Below are 20,352 nucleotides of genomic sequence, written 5' to 3' on the forward strand. Positions count from 1 at the left end.
CACCATGCTTTTTGCTGGTCTTTAAACAAAAAGCTTTTAACTTGGAATGTAAGAAAAAAGATGTTTTAAATGATACTACGTTCCACACACCTTTTCCAGCTCTGGGCTGAGCTGGAAAGATGCAACAGTATTGACTAAGGTGTCCAGCCGAGGCTCATGCCACAAGTTCAGACACGTCTGCTACAAAGACCAGTGGGCATGCTGCTCTAACTAAACTGCTCTCCAAAAAGCATCCTATTGTTACTGCAATGTCAGGCATATGTGCATTTTGAAAGCTTATGAGTCACTTGCTGCTTCTCTAAACAACGCACACCTGAAAGTAGTACATACTTTTCAAAAGCATATATTTTTGTTATGTTCTTTAGATGAAAAGAAACCAAATTTGGCTTTAAAGAAAATACACCGATGGCTCAGAATCCATAATGGGATTAGGCTTTTCTTTATAGCTCACACAGTAAAATCAATCAGATATGGATTTTACCATACGAGATAAAAGTTTACTCATCAAATATTTCATACAGATTTTCAACTTGAGAATATACTGCCTGTGAATGAGATCCACATTTACCTGCAGTCATTTCAAAGGAGCTATTATAGTCTGTCCCACCAATTATTCTCGGACTAAAATTCCTAAGTAGGTTTTGACTTGATGGACCATAATGACTCAGAAAACCCCATTAAACAGTCTGTCTTGTCAATGGTGCCTGCATTATGCTAGCAGACAGGGCATGACCCTGTACTCCTGGGAGGAGTGGGGAATAGCCTGTTGACTTTAATGGGAATGCCATCTGTCTAAAGGAGCTGGGAAACTGCATAAACGCTCTCTCCTTTGTATGATCTTCCAAAAACTGGGCCAGACCCTACCTCTAAAAGCTGCAACAACTCTGAGGAAGTCATTAGAGATGAGCAAATAAACCATTAAAAACATTTTAGAAAGTGTTTAGAAAGATTTGAAAATCCCTGTTTGCCAACAATACCCCTATGCTCAGGAATATTTAAAGAAAAATAAGGGGTAAGCCTATGAGTTATGTATCCTGAACAAAAGAGGTGACAATTAATGTTGTCATAGTAAAGCCCCTTGCAGAGGGAACTATGTGTGAGTGGACCATTGCATTTAAATATCACTGTAAGGAGCTGAGGTGCTAATACATCACAGTTTATTACCGGGCAGCTGCTAAGCAATCACAATGCACAGCAGAGTTTCTGACTCTTGGCTGAAGGCAGCAGCTTCCACCAGGGGACAAGGCAAGTCATATTCCATACCTGTGATTATAAACTCATTTTCTAGTGGCCACAGTGGATGTGGTAAAACTTCTACTTGTCTGCTTTCTCCAACCCCCAACTATACTTCTGCCTTCTGAGCTTTGTCAGCCAAATAAACCCAACCATTCAGCCAGATGCATGTGCTCCTCAGGAGTTTTGCTTACAGATACCCAGAAGGCCTAATTAGGACACAGATTAGGCTCCACCAAATTGCTTCGGGCTCTGTACAAACACTAGTCAGCCTCCAGTCCACTGAGGATGACCTGCACAGTGATGCACAATCTCACACATCCCTCCTGTACCCCCTGCATCAGCACCTGCGTCAGCGGTGACTCAGTCTGGGGACCTGAACCAGAGGGGAAGGCATCCCTCTGTTTTAAGGCAAATAACCCAGTCGTAGGGTTATCCCACAGTGCTGGCAGGAATTAGGGAGAGGGCTGGGTGCTGCTAAATTAGAAGCACCTCTTTAGCTAAAGCACTAGTTCTATTAACTATTTTAGTTTTAGAGCACTAGCTCTAAAACTATTTTCTAAAAAAAAAAAAAGGAATTTCAGTAAATAATTTTAAAAGGATGATGTTATTAATAAAGCCAGAGACTATAATGAACTGTGATGCAATTTTTTAATCTCTTATTTATATGGCTAATTTTATCAGTTCACTCAGCTCCAACAGGGAACTTATTCAGATCTGTTCCATTTGCCCTTTTTCATGCACTGTACAATACAGTATTTTTTGGTGACAAGCATCACCTGTGGTTCTGCATACAGACTTAGGTCAATCAAACTGAATCCTGAACAAAGGTCCTTCAAAAAATCTACAGACTGATATTTTACCTCTGGAAATTGAAAAGACATCCACATTTCCATGTATCTTGTAATACAAACCTTGAATCACAAGGTTGTGCTGAGTTCAATATATTTATGACTGCTGAACATCTTGACACTGGACAGCCAATAGAAAAAGAACTATAATACTGACAGGACATGGAACAAGGAATGTGTCTTAGGAAGACACAGCGAGATCTCTTGTACACTGGACCTCTGAGAATATGGATGTTGAAATGAAGGACAGACACCGAATGCTTTTCATGTCACATTGTAACTTTGGATCTTCTGCCTTTGCGGGTCTTCTTACAAAACATGTATCGTTCAGTTCAGGTTCAGGGGACTTTTTTCCTGCCAGGGTAGGGTTTAGGAACCAGAGTTAAATTTATGCCATCTTTACAGGCCACTGCTCAAGTCCACATGCACCTCTGCAGACTGATTTATATGCATTAACTGACAGTAACTTCACTCAAAGACCACCTAGGATCAAGAGTCTTCTGACAAGGGAAGACATGTTCAGGAGAGCTTTTCATGGCTGGCGTGATGAAACAGGATGGAGTCAACATATAAAGGTTTCAGTTCCCTATAAGACATCTGACTATAATTACTGCTTGTTTACTGCAAACTCAGCATGACACTTCAGCCAGGGAACATGACAGGACACTATGGAGACTTCAGAAAAATCCTTCAGACCATATTCAGGCAACCAGTAATTGCACACAGTCCATGGTTATTTTGCATGAGTTAGCACCGCGGGGTCTGGCATCAGGAGTTTTGAACTTGGAAAGTTTAAAAAAATTAGGCGACAAATGGGATGCAACTGCATGCGGCAGTTTTATCTCAGTATTTTCAATGCTTCTGTAGGCCTCCTTATGCCCAGAACTAAGCCATACTTCAGCTGCTCTTAGGATGATAAAACATACATTGAAAAACGCATAGCAGGTTTTTACCTCTCTTGCATGGGTGGAAGTTGTATCCAGCTGTTAAACCTGGGATCGTATCGGCTAACAAAGTTTGTACTGTGTTTCCCTGTAAAGATAGATTATTTTGACACTCAGCTGTTTGTTTCATGTATTTAACATCATGATTGTAATATGTATTACATATACTTCGCAAGTTGAAAGCTTTTATGAAGGGTTCCCCCTTTTACAACAATGTATGATTACACTATGTGTACAGTAATAATTCAACAAATGGGGCACTGCAAGGTTTGAATTAGCAATTGCTAGCAGTAAAAGCAGATAGAGATTATTCTTGCTCGCTGTAATAAGATCTTGAAAATGTGTATTTAAATTTAGTTATAGATGCTGTGGTACTTTCATAGCCACAATAAATCACAGCACTAAACAAAATCACTGCCCAAAAGAAGGCATCCCCATGGTATTATGACTAGAGTGTTTTGTGTCAGATAAAAAAATCAAAGGGAGAACATGTGCTTTTCTTTCTCCTCGTATCACCTTTATGTGGAAAACTGTAAAAAAGCATTGTGTAAATAACCAGGAGCTGCATAAGCCATCAGCATGGGGTATGCAGTGTTTGCACTAGATGGTTTATTCTACCATGTACTTTCAGTGTAAGTTATAAGGAAATTACACATGTGCATCCAAGGGGGAATACATTCTTAAGAGTTTTATTCCAGGTGTGTTAGCTAAAATATGAAACATGAGCAACACACACCAGCTAACTAGCTTATCCCTGCTGTCAAGCCTAAGAACTGTGTTCATGTCTTCACGATATTAAGATTTCACCTTATTTTACATGCAGATTGACATCAAAGCAAGAAAACTGAAGCAAGAGAGTGTATGGCAATTTCCTGTAACACCTGAGACTTCAACAGATGAGGATCTCAGAAACAGAAACCTTTGTTTATGTATGTGTGACTAAAAAATTGAATTAGAGGCTTCACAGACCAGCAGAATAACCCGACTGCGTATGTCACAGTTCTATAAATGGTCACTGGGTATTCTACAAGGTGAATATTTTTGCATTGGACAAGCCTCTGTAGGACTGGCTCGCTTTGCTTGTTTCATTCCACACTTACTTCAGCATGTGTAAACAGACCATCAAGACTGTAGAGAAGAATAATGATACAGCTAGAATTTATATTCGTAATAATTTAAGATCATGTTCTACAAGAAAACAGAGGAAGAAACCATGTTGACCACTCTGTCTGGAAGCAAACTCATTCCCTCGCTATGTTACAAGCATGTTCTACATGAGAAGGGTAAAGCAGAAGACTGATAAATAATGCAGCATTTCCCTTCAAATCCAGCGAGGTGCCTAATGAGGACCAAAGCCCTTTATGCTGAGCACCACTCAAACACATCTCAAGACACAGGGGGAGATCCCTATACACTAAGGGTAACTGGTCATTTTGCCACTGTGCTTAGTGAAGCGAGGCTTTGGGCTTGGTCTGTATCTGAATTCCTTTAGTCTAAACAGACAATTTACAGAGGCACTGAGAGCTATAGACTGAATAAATAGTAAAGCAGTAACAGCAGGTATCTAACTGACTCTAGGTCTTACTATTTAGAACATTTACTAACCTATTTCTATTTCAAAAACCAGGATTTCAAAGCAATGTAAGTACTGATCAAAAGTCTGGACTTCTGGCAGAAGTTATATTGCTGCCATATTCACTACATCTTTCAGAGTTACTGGAGACTTCAGTGGTCACTGGTTGTATAGCAGCTTTTTAATTGCTGTGATACAAACCTATGATTTGGGGACCTTGGCCTCCTAACATAACAGATGTCATACACATATTCACTACAAATACCATGTACGTAGAAGACTGTATAATGCAGAGTAGAAAGAGAAGGGTTCAGTGAGCCTAGAGCGGGAAGTAACACAGGATATGGTTGTGGTCACTTTTGGGAAAGGAGATGAAATCAAACGAGGACAGGCACAAAGAAGAGCTACTATGGCGACAGGAAGATCAGAAAGTTTACCTTATGGCAGGAGACAAAAGAACTTTGCTTGTTGCACCTAGGAAAACAAAAGCTGAAAGGGCATAGGAGCATCATCTGTAATACATCAGAGGAACAAATCTCCAGCAGGGGAAAAACACTGTTAAGCTAAAGGCCAACTTTTGGTATGAGAACAAGGTGATTTAGATGCTCAAAGAATATGTTTTACTGGAAATTAGAATAAGCCTCCCAGTCATTTAGAGCAACTGGATTCTGTAACAGTTTTTCAATAGGAGTAGTGGGAGCTAAAAATTCATCTGCTTTTCAAATGTATCTTAGAATATTTACAAAATGGGGCCATATGATGCCTGTGATGGCAGGATAAGGACTCGATGACCTATGTAAGCTGCCTGGTGTAACTGGTCTGACTCTAGTTTAGCTTTGGAATTCAGTTTGAAAAAGAACTGTATCTATTATTTTGCCTTGCTCATCAGTCAGGAGGTTACAGATGGTAGGAAGCACCTGTCAGAACACAAAAACTGTGACAAGTGATCGGCAATCAGCAGTAGCGAAGCTGGATGACGGGACAAAAGGAGGTGGATGCTGCTCTCTGCTTTCTACAGGAAGGTCTTTGCAGCCATGCCATAAGGTGATGGGCTCTGAAGGTTATGAAAGTTGGTCTTAAATACATGACTGTGTTCTGCAAACTGTTCTCATCAGTGTTTACTCATGTGGCGATCCCTTATGACTGGAAAGGCATAGCCACAGGAGGACGTGAAAAGTGAGAAAAAATATCTCCCATGCTGTCTAGGTTGTCAAAAAGTCACAGGAGCAGCACGGAGGGGGCATGGACATTTCCCAGGGCCCATCCAGCTTCCCAAGAGTCTGCCGGTCTGATGGCTAAGGAAATGTATGGTGCTGCTTCCCCCATCTCAAGGATATTTCTTTCCACTGGAAAAACATTCTCATTCTGGCACATTCTCATTCAAATTGAAACCCTTGGAATGCTCTGGCAAGGCAATTCCAGCTAGGTCCATCTGAAGCCCCTTCCGTGCTATGAGGATAACAGACAAGGGCTGGTACATAAATCCAAGCAGGTATGTGTGAGCAGTTCCCATGTAGCTGCAAAATTAGAGCAGATCAGTTTCAAGAAAGAACTAGCCCAAGAACAGAACAAGGTTTATGATTTCAGGTTGACTTTTCGTGACAAGTAAGATCCATTTCTCAGAGTAAATTCATAAAGAGATTAGTATCAGCAATGTGCCTACCTCTATTATTCCTGTATTTTCTACAGAAAAATCACATACTGGTATTCACAGAATACGGAAGCTGTCTCTGCACCATCTTCAGCTCAGGAGTTGATCTGGGCGACCATCTCACAAACACCTGTGCTTGACTCCTATCTCAGATGCAGGACATGTACTCTGTCTAACATCTCTCCATCACCTTGTGACTCAGTTTCCACATCTTTAAATTGTAATTATACTTCTTTTATCCTTTGTGTGACATGGCTGTTTAATTATAAACTGCCTGGAACAACCTATTATCTATATGCCTACCACCAAGCACAACAGGGGCCCTCAGTTGTTGGATGTAGCTGATGGTCCTAATAATAATTGTCATTAATGATACCATGCTATCTCCTGTTTAATATAAAGGAGATTCAAAGATAGGACTGAAGGGCTCTTCTCCTGAGACATTTAGGGATAATTTTAACTATACTGGAAATGTGCTTATAGGATGGACTAAATTGTTTGTCTCAGGTTTTAGGAAGTGAACAGATGTAACAATTTTCTATAATTTGGTTTAGTGCAGATGCTGAAATGGGGCATTCACAATAAAATATATGCAGTATATGTAATTTCAGCTGGATCCTCTGGTGTTTTAAAGTAAAAATGTGTACCTGCAAGCTGTTTTATGGTTTCTCAGTCATAATTATCTCTGTTACACAGACTGCTACAACTACAACTCTTTCTTCGTGTGCAAGCTTTTTAACAATGTCTTGACAATTCTGTGAATTTTGCAAGGCATGGTATTCTCCTTTTGCTTTGCTCAGAAGCCTGTTAAATTGTTTAATTTCTCTTTGCGGTAAATTTATGAAGTAATCAAATCAAAGAAGGTAGCAGCAGATAATCTATATGAGAAGCTCTTGCACAAGACTAAAAAAAGGACCAGTTTAAGTATCTCAGAGTTTAGATAATTAACACATTAACAACTTGAGCTGCGAGTACCTTGTTTGACAATAGGAAAGAATCATTCATCTACTGCAACTGCATTATTATATTATGACTAGAAGGAGACTGGAAATGAAGGTTAAAATTCTTAACAGCTGCTGCCTGGTGCATGCACTTGAAAGAGTCTGTTCTGCTGCCCGTGGCATTTCTCAAGGGATGTGGGAGCTGATGAATGACAAAGATAATAATGCTAAAGTACCACATATTTTTTACATTAATATCTAAAAGTAGCCTTTATTAGGTTCAACAATTAGGCTGAAGGTCCTCAAAACCCCTTGCTAGTGACTACATTTGCTGACCTGACAGACAGACACAGGAAGGCAGATGCTGCCTCTGCCTTTTAATATTCTATACATACCATTAGGGTTCCATTGGTCTTCTCCTCCCAGCACGAATAAGAAGTTTTCCACTTCCACAACACAGTGATGGGCACTGTTATATGGCATAACTGCAAGGAAAGCAAGAGTTCTTTGTCAGCACCAATTCCATCAAATATTTCCAAAGGTACAAAACACAACACTGAGATTACATCTGTATGAAATAATAGAGGAATGCATCACCCCAAGCATGTATGTCCACTGACTTAGCAGCAGACAAAGCCACTTATTAGTAATCTTATGTTATTCAACATTGCAAATAATTCATGGAAAAAAGCTGGAAGTCTCGTCCGTCAGTACCCTCCCTCCCCCACCCAAGTGCCATAAATGCTGTTCCAAAAACAACTTGCAAAAAAGGGTGAAGTTGACTGAAATTTCCCTGAAAATAAGCAGATGCTAGGAATCCTAGTAGGCTAGGAAACATTAAAAAAAAACATCAGCCCAGCTTTGTTCTGCTGCTAATGTTTCCAGAAGAAGAGTCAGTATGTTCAGTAGCTTTCTATTACACAGCAATGAACAAGCTGCATTTCCATACAGTTTTAAGTTTTTAAATTAAGGTCCTGCTGATTTAATGCCTTTTCCAAATGTATACGCTTAATTTCCTGTACAATGTCATTAGCAGCACAATCACACATTTTCTATTCATCTAATCAGGAAGCCCTTTGTTAACGAAGATCAAAACTGTGGCATTAGGTTTACAGTATCTGTTTTTTTCGGGAGGTGTCACAATTACCATGGACCAACTACAGTCACAACAATCCATTTTTTTTTAAATTTACATTTTCCACTGCAAATGGACATAAAATAAGGACAAAAATAAGGACATAAATATACACATATTATTGTGGTGTGCTATATGGCACTATTGTGATATTATGCAGTAAATGTAAACTTACACAGCATTAGTTATCATACCACATAGAGTAGTTTTGGCCCAGTGACACCAGTAGGAAAAATGATGTCCTTGTTCAGCTCATCATATGGGCACCTTAAATCTAGGTGAGGACAAATGGGGAGGTGATGTGCATGTACAGGCAGGGAACTTATTGCTTGACACGGATCAACAGAGCACTTAGGAAACCAGTGCAGTGGGAAATCAATATGACTCAGGGCCAGCTCTTACTTTGTGCTCTTTTGCCAATGCCAGAAAAAAAAAAAAAAAAAGAAAAAGAGGCAGCCTATCTCACACTTGGATTATTTTGGGCGATATATCTCTCATTTCATTTGTTTTATTATCTTTTATTTTTCTCAGAATACAGCTGTGCAGTATAGCATATGCAAATAATAGTAAGAAGAAATATGCACAGCTTTGTTATTTAGGACACATTTTCTTAAAGATCAAGTGGGCTCATTTAAGCTTCTTACTGAAGTTTTTCCAAGGCAATGATGAATAAGTAAGGTATGTTTTTAGTTTCTGGTAAAGGTCGAATATCGTTTTCATGGTGCTCTTACAAGTTATGTGAGTGAAACAGTTCTTAAATTGGGCAGTCAGGTACAGTGAAAGTTCATTAATTAAGGTTATTTGCTACTAGTACACTTGATATAATTGGGAAGTAATCCTATACGTAAGATTTAATACTACCTCTGGATTCCTGCAGTGGGATGGAAGAATGAAAACATACTTTTTCTATCTTCTTAGTCCCCATATCATATTTACCTCATTCTTTAACCGCAGACATCTTCCTATCTTAAAATCTCTCTCGAAACCCCAGCACTTTCCTTGATTTGGGGATGCTTGTACTACACACTGAATTTCAGTCTCCCATGGGAAATTTGCTGTCTGCCTTAGATGCTTTTCGGAACCCCTCCTTCAAGAAGAGACTCCCCATGATCAGTCTGCAGGGGTTTACCTAATCCAGTGCTCTATTATGGTTTCCAGTTAGGTCCAAGCCTGTGGTTGTACCCTCAACCAGGCTCTTCTGCTGGTCAGTATGGAGAGATGTAAGCTTTGTTAAAAGAAGTGGCTGCAGGCAGCACATATGCATATCTTTCATATGTTGTGTTTTCATTTTTACAAATTTCATTTTTTAATTTTTGCAAACACTTTTATTTATCCTCCATATTGACAAAAACAGGGCCAGTAGAGGAAGAAATTATAAGTTTTTCTGCAGTGCTCATGCATAGAAACTATGCAGTAAGACTCCCACACTTATGATGATAACTAAACCTTGAAAACTAAGAGCTTAATCCTGCTTCCTCCTGAACTTGATGGCAACACTCCCTCTGATACAGGTTTGGGCCCAGATGACTCTAACTACCATCCATAACTCACAGGAAAGCTAAAGGGAAGCTTGCCTTGGAAAGGAAAGTAGTATTTGGGCTTCAGAAGGAAAGGTGACTGCAGTAAAACACTGCAGACCTTTACTATGACCTTTGTTTCTCACAGAGCTTTGGAGAAAACTCTGTTCCTTCTCTCATGAATCTTCCCATGGGGCTAGAGGGAGCTGGGCAAACCAGGGAGGATGGAGCAATAGTGGGGACATCTAAGAGGGCATTTCGACACTGAAATTGTGACATCACTAACATTGCAGTCTTTCTCCTTCACCATTTCCAGGTCCCTCAGAATCCTGAGTAATACACAGAAATCAAAACTATGGGAATGAACAGGGTTTTTTTTTTACCACTATAAACACCCCTTGAAAGCACCAGAAAACTTGTGCTTTAAAATGTTTCTTATGAACGGACACCCATAAAGGACCTAGGTTTTTGTAGATACAGTCAAAATTACATGGCAACAAGCATGCTAAATTTATTCTCCAGTAGGAACAATCTTATCAAACTCACTGGGCTTGCCAGGGTGTAACAGGAAGAATCTGACCCATCACACACTGTGGCGAGGCTTTCATTAGTTTTATAGGAGCCTTTGTCTACTGTTTTGCTTTAATAATGTGAAAATCCCATCTTCTCATTTCTCCATTTCAACTCAGTGGAACACCTGCCTGCCCCATGAAAAGGGTATTTGAAGAGAAGTTTGTACGCCACGCTCAAGCACAGCCCGGTGTGAGTTTTTAGCGTGTCAGTCAGTGAGTTAGAGGGAAAGGGTAAGGAGAAGCTAATCAGGATGAAATGAGATTAAAGGCTGTCTAATTTTACAGCAACTGTGATCCATCAGCCACTGTGAAAGTGACAGTGGAAATGAATGATGGAGACAGACAGGTGGGGCTGTACATTTCACTGATTTATCCTCAAATGCACTGGGCCTTATTTTATTGAGTGAACATGACCGCATTTATCATGACTGTCATCTAAACCCACTTCCCTCCATTTAAAAAGGTCACTTTACTAGGAGGGAGTAGGATAGAGGCACTTTCAAAACAGATTTAAAATTTAATAACACATGTTTATAAAACCTTGGGCAAGAATTCTCAACTTTATTAAAGACTGATTTAAAATGAAGGAGAAAAGACTATTAAAAAGAGGAGAAAATAAAACCAAGCCATGGTCATCTGAGAAACATGCTTACTTACCAAGGTGATGGGTCCCAGAGAATTATGTGAGATGAACAGGTATATACAGATTAGTTGGAGTGAGCAGAAACCATCTTTTCTAAACCCCTGCCCCTCACACGCTTCCCAAAACCTGGGAGTCCCATGGTTAACAAACTTATGCTTTCCTGGACCAAGAGTACAAGTGAGTCCAAGCAGCTATACAGAAGACAACAGCCCCACCGGTCCCCTTCCCGTGCAATTCATGTATGATTGGTGGCAGACACTTGGTAAGGTGGGAGGTAATTTCTCATGTACAGATTTGTAACGTGCAGTTTCTAGGTCAAAAGGAAACGGGTGGTGATTTATACTTGAGAATGATCTGGAAGACAGTGGAGCTCAAGACTGCAGTGGTGTATGCTAAGAAATACTTCACAAATACCAATGACATCATGCAGAAGGTGACACTCTTGGATGTTCTTCAGATGCAGGTGGAAGACACAGCAGCACTCTGCACACCTGGATAGCTGTCCCAAGCAAAAGTGTCTCATGTATCCCAAACCTTAGCTGAGGAAAGGCAGCAGACAGTGTTCTGGGACCTACTTTCAAAAACAGAGTGTACAGCTTATAGCCAAATGCTATACTCCCAACCATAATGCCTACGAGGTCACCCAGATGCAATGATGCTCCAAAGGCACCTCCAACTTTTGTATGGGGGTGACACCTAAAAAGCAATAGCATGTGCTGTTTGTCTTACCTAGTTTTGCTAGTTTCTGCCAAAAATTGCACATTTAGGAAACAGCATCTGGTTGCTCTCCATACATCAACCAAGGTGTCATCAGTTCCTCCTTCTTCTAACATCTTCCCTTGTCTATCATCACTTCAACACTAACTAGAGCAGGGTAGAAGCGGGAACAGGAATGGCATTTCTCAAGACAAGAGGAGGGATGAGCTCTGGTCCCAGGAGACCTAAAAGCTGTGATACAGACCATAGCCGTTCCCTGCTCTGCTTTCAGAACCTACTCTTGATTCTTCAAAGTTTAAAAACCAAAAACCACTAAAAAAAAACAAAAAAAAACATAGATTTTTCACTTCCCTGAACTGTTCAGCTGCCTGGGATACAGGAGGTACTTTAAGGAAAGACAGGAAATCTCATCCTCAGCTACTGCACAGCTTGAGCATAGCCCCTTCAAGACTCAGTACGCACCAAGAAGTCATGTTTATCATCTCTAATGACCTGTGCAGATGACGCAAGAGACAAGTGCATTTCCAGAACCAGGATGTCATTATCAGAGGACATATGGAGTAAATAATGACCTTCCACAATATTAACAGCCTCACCTGTTGGCTACATAATATTCAACTACTTCTATTTGAAAACTGGTTATTTCCACGGCTCTCCAGAGGGCAAAGTAATGTGAGAAGATGTCTCTTACCGGTACAGAAGACACCTACAAACTCACTTCAGGAGACTGCGATTTGCTCATGGCAGAGATACAATATTAATTCCCAATGCCTTCTGCAAAATGCTGGCCAGACCACAGCTGGTCCAATTATTTCTCGAGAACAGAGTGTCAGATACTGTTCACCTTTCTTTGGTTCATACATCGTTTGCAGGAAAACTATGCATTTATTACTGAATGTTACTTGTTACTTCTCACCAAGGAGGTTATATAAATAAACACTAGGATTCCTCTGTGAATTGTTCACTTCAATTCTTTGTTATTTAATAACTGTGGGGAAAGACTGACCACAATAAGTACGAAATTCTTGCCTCAGTGAACACGGTGGGAGCTTTACCATGGACCTTAAAGGCAACAGGTTTTTCACCTACTGGTATTTTCTGCTCAAAAGATAATGAAACAAACTCAAAAGAGAATAAGCAACAGTGGATGGCAAATACCTCTGTTAACATTCCTAAGGCCAAACTGCACCCTGTCACCTCAAATTCAAACAAATACATGTAAAGTCTTTTTTCTAGCAACACATCAATGACAACCTTGAGTCTGAGCTCAACTCAGTGGGAAGCCCAGGACAAGCCAACAGCAATGACCATAAGCAGAAAATCTTAACATGAAGTACTGTGCCTTGAAGTCACCTTTAACAAATAACTGACATAGCCCTGGTGCAGCTGCGCCACAGAGAACTCTATCAGCTCAGAAACTACAGCTTAGTAGTTTCAGCTTAGAAATTACACAACCTCTTCATCCCCGTGACACTTCTGTGGACACTCTGTTCACAGGCAGGATGAGCATAGGGCAGCTGAGTTCATGTAGGACACAGTCCCTGCTTCAACTGAGGCTGCAGATAAGTAAAGGTAATACCACCCCAAGAAAACATAAGCACTAAGAAAGAGTTATCTGAGCAGATGAAAGTCCTTGTAAAAATTCACAACACAGTGAACAGTATTTCATATAATTAAGATCCTTCATATGAATTATTTCACATTATGAATGTATTTCTTATTAATGAAAATAACATTTTTTTCCATTCAAATGTCAGGAGTTATTATTTTGACACATTCTCTGGAATAACACCAGCCAGGCTTTTTCAGTGCAGTTCTCAGTTTATTCGTTTTAATTGGCTACATTTTTCATATGTGAGCACCTAAAGTAAGACACTTGAATTTATGCTGACACACCAGATGGGGCAAACATAACATCAGGAATAGGTGGCATGCTCAGCTTTCCCCTGAAATAAATTGTTTTAAAGCTACTTGGATGTAAGTTCTGAGTACAGACCTGTCTGCTTCCATGGGTGAAATTCACCCTGTGGCAGAATTGGGTTTTCAGAGGCAGTTTGCAAGGACAAATTTTAGCGCTATATTTTCAAAGCTACAAGCACTCACTTGGATTTCATTTGAATAATAAAGTAAAGCTATCTACTCAGATCAATGGTGTCTGAATGAAGTAGGAAAATAGTGCATTCCCACCTTAAAAAATGACTTTCCTGCACCAAAATCCTGCACCGATGTGTCAGGAGACACTTACCCAACACTGTGATTCACGCAATGTTAACCTCCACAATGGCTGCTCCCCAGTAGGATATGCCATGTACCTACTCAGCCCTGGACTTAAAGGTAGAGCCCAACATCCCAATGTGACATCTCGTCACATTGTCACAGTCTCAGGATGAAACATTCATGTGTGACATTTCGCACAACAAAATCTCCTCATGGACCAAATGATGAATAGTCCCTGATGGGACAAAATCACAGCAGAGTTGCCAGAAAGCTCCAGAAAGAAATACTATTATGTCCCACTGGAGGCTTTCAGATCCTCCAAGATGTCAGCTCAAGGACATATATTCCCTTTTCTAACAGTGCCCCAGGATGGAAGACCCTGACTGGGAGTGGTGCATTAATGCCCAGCTGCTTGTGACCACTTGCATCTACCTGTGGCTCCATTTCTACTTGACCTTGAGATGCATTTAATGTTTTCTCTTTCAGTCTCAGTACTTCCTACCCTGCTCTCCACAATAAACGAACATATTAATTAATCTACAGCAACCAAAAGGTTTTTTCTTCCCACTAAGTCTTGAAGTCATTCCAGAAGAAGAAAAATGTGATTTTCCATTTGGAAAACTATACGGAGGAGAGATGTGCCCTTATTTCACCATATTAAAACAGCGGTTTTGATGCACTTAACTCATAATAGATAAATCGAAACCTTCACTGCTATGTGTATTTAGACTTTTCCTTTAAAATACTTCAATATTCACAAACAAAAGGTTTCGTTCACAAGAGGATCCATCACATACCTAAAGCACTAGACATAAAGATGAAGAGGAAAACAGCTGAAGAAAATTACTTCTTTCCCAGAAGAGATACAACTTGTATGGGTATCTGAAGAGAAGTTTAAAACACTAACATGCCTAACTTTCAGCATGCCCAAGCACAGCATGCAGAAGCAGGAAAAGTCCTACCTAGGCTTACCAAGAAACTCAGGAAAGCTCAGGAGCCCCTGTCAGGGACAACATGAAGGCTCTGGGTTAATCTTTAATGAACAGGCCACTCAGACAACATGCAGTCAGGGTGCTGAGGGCACCAACAGCACTCAGTGGCTCTGACCAACCAACCCCCAACACCACTTGCCCACCGGTGCAGGACCTGCATTTCAGCTCAGCCCTAGGCAGCCTGGATGGGGCCTGGATGGACACCATGTAGGTAAGCTGTAGCACATCTCCAGTCCTGTCTTTGGCTTCGTCTCCTGGATGGACTTTGGACCCATGCTGAGACCTGTCCTTGTGGACCTATCAGCCCCACCATGTCCTGACACATACCCATAGGTGGGGGAATGTTGCTGTCTGAGAGTACTGCAGCCTAGACCTTACTGATTCTGCATGTCCATACCAGCACCCTGGGAACAAAAAAGGCACTTTAGAGACGCCCCAACAAAGCTTAACATTCTCATTACCACCAAATCAGTCATTCCAAGTACCAGGAAACACATATCTTACTGTTGACAGTTTTTCATGATGGACAGAATTAAACTATATTTAATTAATATTGTTCTTGCTCAGGATAGACAATAACAGCACACTCTAAAATGTACTAACCACTAGGTATACAAATACAGAAGGAAACTTAGGAATCAATCCTCATAAATGGGGTAACACCAAGACTGGTTTCTCCAACAAAGGAGAAATGTTTCCAGGCAGAAACGTTGCTCTGCTAGACCTCTTCTCACAGATGGGCTCCCAAGGAACAGAAATGGCAGACCCACATTTTCAAATTCAGGTAAGGAAATCTGATGTAGGCAGCAACACCACATGCTTATAAAATTGGCACAGATCACTTACTTTGTAAATCTACACACAGAAAATGAAATGAGAATGTATATCTGAAAAAAAAAAATCCATTCATAGATTTGGACTAAATTTATGTTAATTTTCTTCTGCTTTCTAAAATAAAAGCACTGGTTAATATTTTTAGAAGAACTGATACATAAAATGTGTTGTGATGCCTAATCATAATGATCAGAAAAAATCACTCCATATGAGAACTCATGCCAGAAATTTTCTTCTGTCTCCTCAAAAGCTTCTTGTGGATTTAGAAAGCATCCAGTCAGGAAACAGAAGCAAACCCATGTTTCTGAATACCAAGAACTGAATAGCAACCTGAGAATCACAGCTCAAGCAGCTGCTATTTAAATCAAGCAGTATCAAAATTCATGTGCTGAACCATGTTTACACACAATCACAACTCACAGATCACACAGTAGTGCATGGTTATGGAGTGCTGACAAGTGGGATAAAAGGTCAAGTTAATTTAAATCATTGGCCATGTTGGGCCTGCAGTATTTGACGTGTAGTAAAGTTGTTGTGATCAAACCCAAATACTTAAAATAGACATAATTAAGTGTCCTCAACTAGTTTGCATTTTTTGTTGAAGAATTAAATTGTGCAAACAGCATTGTTCACAAAAGTATAATTTTCAGTTAGTTGAAGAGAAGCAAGGACTGATACACAGAGTCGGCATGAATGGTGCTAGTAACCATGGTTTGGACCAGGTTCTGGTGGATACTGAATTCAAGAAGGGAATGAAACTGAAATGGATGGGGACTGGTCAGGTCAGGTCAGAGGGAATGTGGCAGAAAGGACTGGGACTGAAGGAAAAGATGGCAAAATCAGTGAACACAGCAGTACATATTGATCCAGAGCCCCAAGTTCTGCACTCTTTATGCTCCTCTGCTGTCAATACATCTGGGCGGAAATCTGTTCTGTTCACACTCTGCAGTTCCCAGGACGCACAGCCTCCACTGTCACTAACAACCACCTCAACTGAAAAGGCAGAGATGTACAGCAGACCTACAAAGCTGGCCTACATGATGAGCTGTTTCTCAGCATACTATGAAAAAGCTGTTTCACCTTCAGGTCTATGAAAATGCTGAGGAGACATGGGACATTTGCAAGTTAGGGACTGTCATTACAAGAGGCTATAGTGCACGTCTCCTCTGTCACCTATTTATGCTGGTATGGTCCTTATAGAGCTAACCATGATACTTCCCAGCTGCATATCTTGCTGAAGGTTCACTCCAATGAACACCAGAGACCTGCAGAAGCTGCCACTGCAAGAAACATTTCTGCCCTTTCTTGTCCCAGGTCCCATGACTCTTTGTGATGGCTGATGCATGCATGCAGCCAAGCAATAAACAAGTAAGAAAGTAGTATTTTTTTAAGGTACACTGAATATAATCCAGGTATTTCCCACTAAGCTTCCCTGCATGGCCTCATAAATTGGAGTGAGCAGGAGAGCAAGGCCATGAGAACAGGGGAAGGACTGATGTATCATCAGCAGCGCCAGCTTGCATTAGCTTACCGTGGCTGTGAAACTACAACCTCAGCACATGAAACCAAACCATTTAAATGGGTCTAACCCAGTGTTGCTATGTCCCTGTTCCTCTCATAGTCCAGGTAAGCTAAGCCCCTCTTCACACTAGCATAGTCACTTCTTGGCACCCCCTTAGTGAGCCCTTTCGAAACAATAAACTCATGGGAAATAGTTTCATGCCTGAGCAGGCTCACCCAGGAGTCAAATCAGTTCCAGCACTGACATGAAGAAGCCAAGACCATGGGATGGGGTTTGGGTGGAAAGGAACTTGAAAACAACAGCAACAGCTTCCCCTACCATATGGCCACAGGCTCTGTGCAGGGGATGAAGCCACCCTATGAATGAAACAGGTAAGACTGAACAAGACCTCTGACTGCAAGAGGTTGTTGCTTTACTTCTGGAAAGTGTGTAGGGAGAGGCTGAGGGCTGCAAGAGTTAAGGCAGATGTGCCCTGACATGGAGGACAGGATCCTGGCCCTGCCTTTGCTACATGACTTTATTGCAGTGCTAGACAAGTCCTTTAAGTTATTTTTTCCACAGTCCCCTGTTCTGAGGACAGTAACATGTGCTTCATTTTCAGAGAGCCTGATCTGATCCCTGTGTCTGATACACAGGAGCACTCTGCTCTCACTGCTGTAACTGAGATAGATTGGAGAGGCAGCCTGGAAAACATGGTTCAAGGGGTCCTGAAATGGGCACCCCAAATAAAGGATACCTTTGACTTTAACCTCATTGTACCTCTGTTCCTCATCTGCAAAATGGGAACAATGACTGACTATGCTCCACACAAAGAGGATGGTACAAAAATACTGCAACGAATGCCAATGAAGCAGTTGGCCCCTGTTGTTGTGAAGTCTGTGGAGAAAACCTTGTGAAAAAATTCTGTCTTCTAAAAAGATTTCAGTAGCGTGTGACAGACAGGATCTACTTGCTGAAAAACAGAGAAGAAATACAGCGAACCAGAATTCAGCACGGTCCCTTCTGCGCACTGACATGTAACAAAGAATAGTGATATCATTAGAGATTGTATCTTCATGCTTTTGAAAACAGAGGCCGAATTGAGGTTTCAGAAGCAGCTTAATTCTTGCATTTTCTAACTCCAGAGGGCTTGGTACTGCCCTCTGTCTAAGGCTCTTTTCAAGCTTGGTGCATGCCCCCTCTTTGTGATCCACCCTAGGTCTGACAGGCAGATAACGCCTCCCTTATCCTGCGGCTGCTTCAGCAGCCCTGAATCACCCACGAAGGTGCCGTGGAGTCCGAAATCTACCAAGCCCATGGCTGGAGAGACTACCAAGCTCTCCTCCTCCTCCCGCATTTCCCTCCCGGCAGCAGTTTGAGGCTAAGCCACTAGATGGGGTGCGGTGTGCTCGGCTCCCCCCTCCCCCGGGAGAGGCATTTCCATCATCTTTTGGCTTCAGGTTTTGCAGCCAACCAAAAAACCAACGAGGTGAAACGCAGCACAGAAAAAAGACACAGCCAGCTTCTCCCAAGCAGTGAACTTCTGCTTGTTCCTTGTGTTCGGTGTGAAAGGGAAGAAATCAAATGGAGTACACAAACCCCAGTGAAGGCTCAGCCCATCAATCCTGGCGGATGCTGAGCCCTGCCGACTCCCACTGCGTGCAATGGCCACTGCAGGTGCTCAGGCTCTGGCACGGTTATCAGTCATACCTGCTTTGCCTTGTCTTGTCTCGGCTCCCCAAACCCAGACTGAGTGAGGATCAGTCAGTGATTCCTCTGGCAGTCCACGCACATTTGCTTTTCTACTCCACACACCAGTCCCAGTGAAATATAGCAGGCACAGTTCCCTTCCCCACAAATACACCACCAAATTTCTCTCCCTCTCTCTCTTAGTAAAGATCTGGAAACTGGGCAAAACAACATGTCCGCATGTGACAAAGAGTGTGCTTCCTCATTACAGGGGTAAGGAAGGAGAAAGGTAAGGATGTGAGGAAACAGTGACACAAAAAAAAAACCTATAGAATTAAAGGTAACGAAAAGAATCCTGTCTAAAATAGTCACTCCTTTCCAATGGAAACACAGTACTTTACTCAAGGTTAAACCCAAACTGAACTGCATAAAGGTGGACAGATTACGGTTGTCTTCTCATCTCCCTAAAAAAACAATTTTCTGGGGAAAGCATGCAGAAGCTGAAGTGTGCCTATTCCATCAGGAATGTGCATAGGGCCTGGCATTTACCTGCATACGCACTGCCGGCAAATTGCACCTTCTTTTACTCTTTCCCAACTGCTGCACCTCTCGAGGCATCATCCAGCCCACTAACACTAGTTATTATTAAATCCATATATAAAATGCAACCAAGCACTCCTTCCCAACATCCAGATTCTTCCAGCCATCCATGAAAATACAGATATCCTGAAAATACGGAAACTTCTCATGACCCAGCCCAGCCTTGTAAGCTCCTGCAGACTTCTTCATCTCCATGGCCAAGAGAAACAGAGAAAAAAGACAGGATCTTTCTGAAGTCAGTCTTCTTCTGCTTGTCTGGCATGGGTAGAGAAAGTCCTCCTCCCACTCAGCAGAGGAGCTACCTGAGGGCAGCTGCTGGGGATGCTCCTAACATGGGGCAGCAGTACTGAGAGGGGTAACACACCCTCAGTTCTCCTCTACCCAACAACAGTACAACTTGCATTTTGCAGCCTATCACAGCTGGGGCTGCATATGCCTATATCCCTGCTAGTGTCCCAAAAGACGTCTTGAAATTTCGAGTCACACATGGGGTACACCCAAGGGGCAATGCAACACTTGATTAGGCAGGATTACATTTTAGCTGTGAACTGGGATATGAGCATGAGCAGACAGATTTATGCTGCCCAACTTTATGTCCTGTCACATGCCCTGCAGGTGAAAACTCAACTCAGCCTTCATTCCTGATGAATTTGGATTTTCACAAAGAGAAACAGATGAAAAAGATGTGGCAGAAAAAGCAAAGCACGGGAAATAAAATAAAAAAAAATGCACTTGAGGAGTT

The 20,352-nt window shown here is 41.5% G+C and overlaps 1 protein-coding gene across 3 annotated transcripts in view; it reads right to left on the bottom strand.

The window, feature by feature from the left end:
- KLHL14 (kelch like family member 14) overlaps positions 1 to 20,352 on the bottom strand; it is a 61,103-nt gene that overhangs the window by 9,056 nt on the left and 31,695 nt on the right. For all 3 annotated transcript variants that reach the window (XR_008970708.1, XM_057397700.1, XM_057397699.1), the window contains 2 exons: positions 7,589 to 7,678; positions 3,038 to 3,116 (listed from right to left, as the gene is read on the bottom strand). Coding sequence is in view for 2 of the 3 variants with exons in the window: in XM_057397700.1 (XP_057253683.1) it covers positions 3,038 to 3,116; positions 7,589 to 7,678 (169 nt within the window). In the remaining variant the exon portion in view is untranslated. The remainder of the gene's footprint in view (positions 1 to 3,037; positions 3,117 to 7,588; positions 7,679 to 20,352) is intronic.

This window comes from Pezoporus wallicus, unplaced genomic scaffold (genome assembly GCF_028554395.1).
Source record: "Pezoporus wallicus isolate ANWC-B61680 ecotype Strahan unplaced genomic scaffold, APGP_CSIRO_Pwel_v1 contig_227, whole genome shotgun sequence".
NCBI classification, from domain to species: Eukaryota; Metazoa; Chordata; class Aves; order Psittaciformes; family Psittacidae; genus Pezoporus; species Pezoporus wallicus.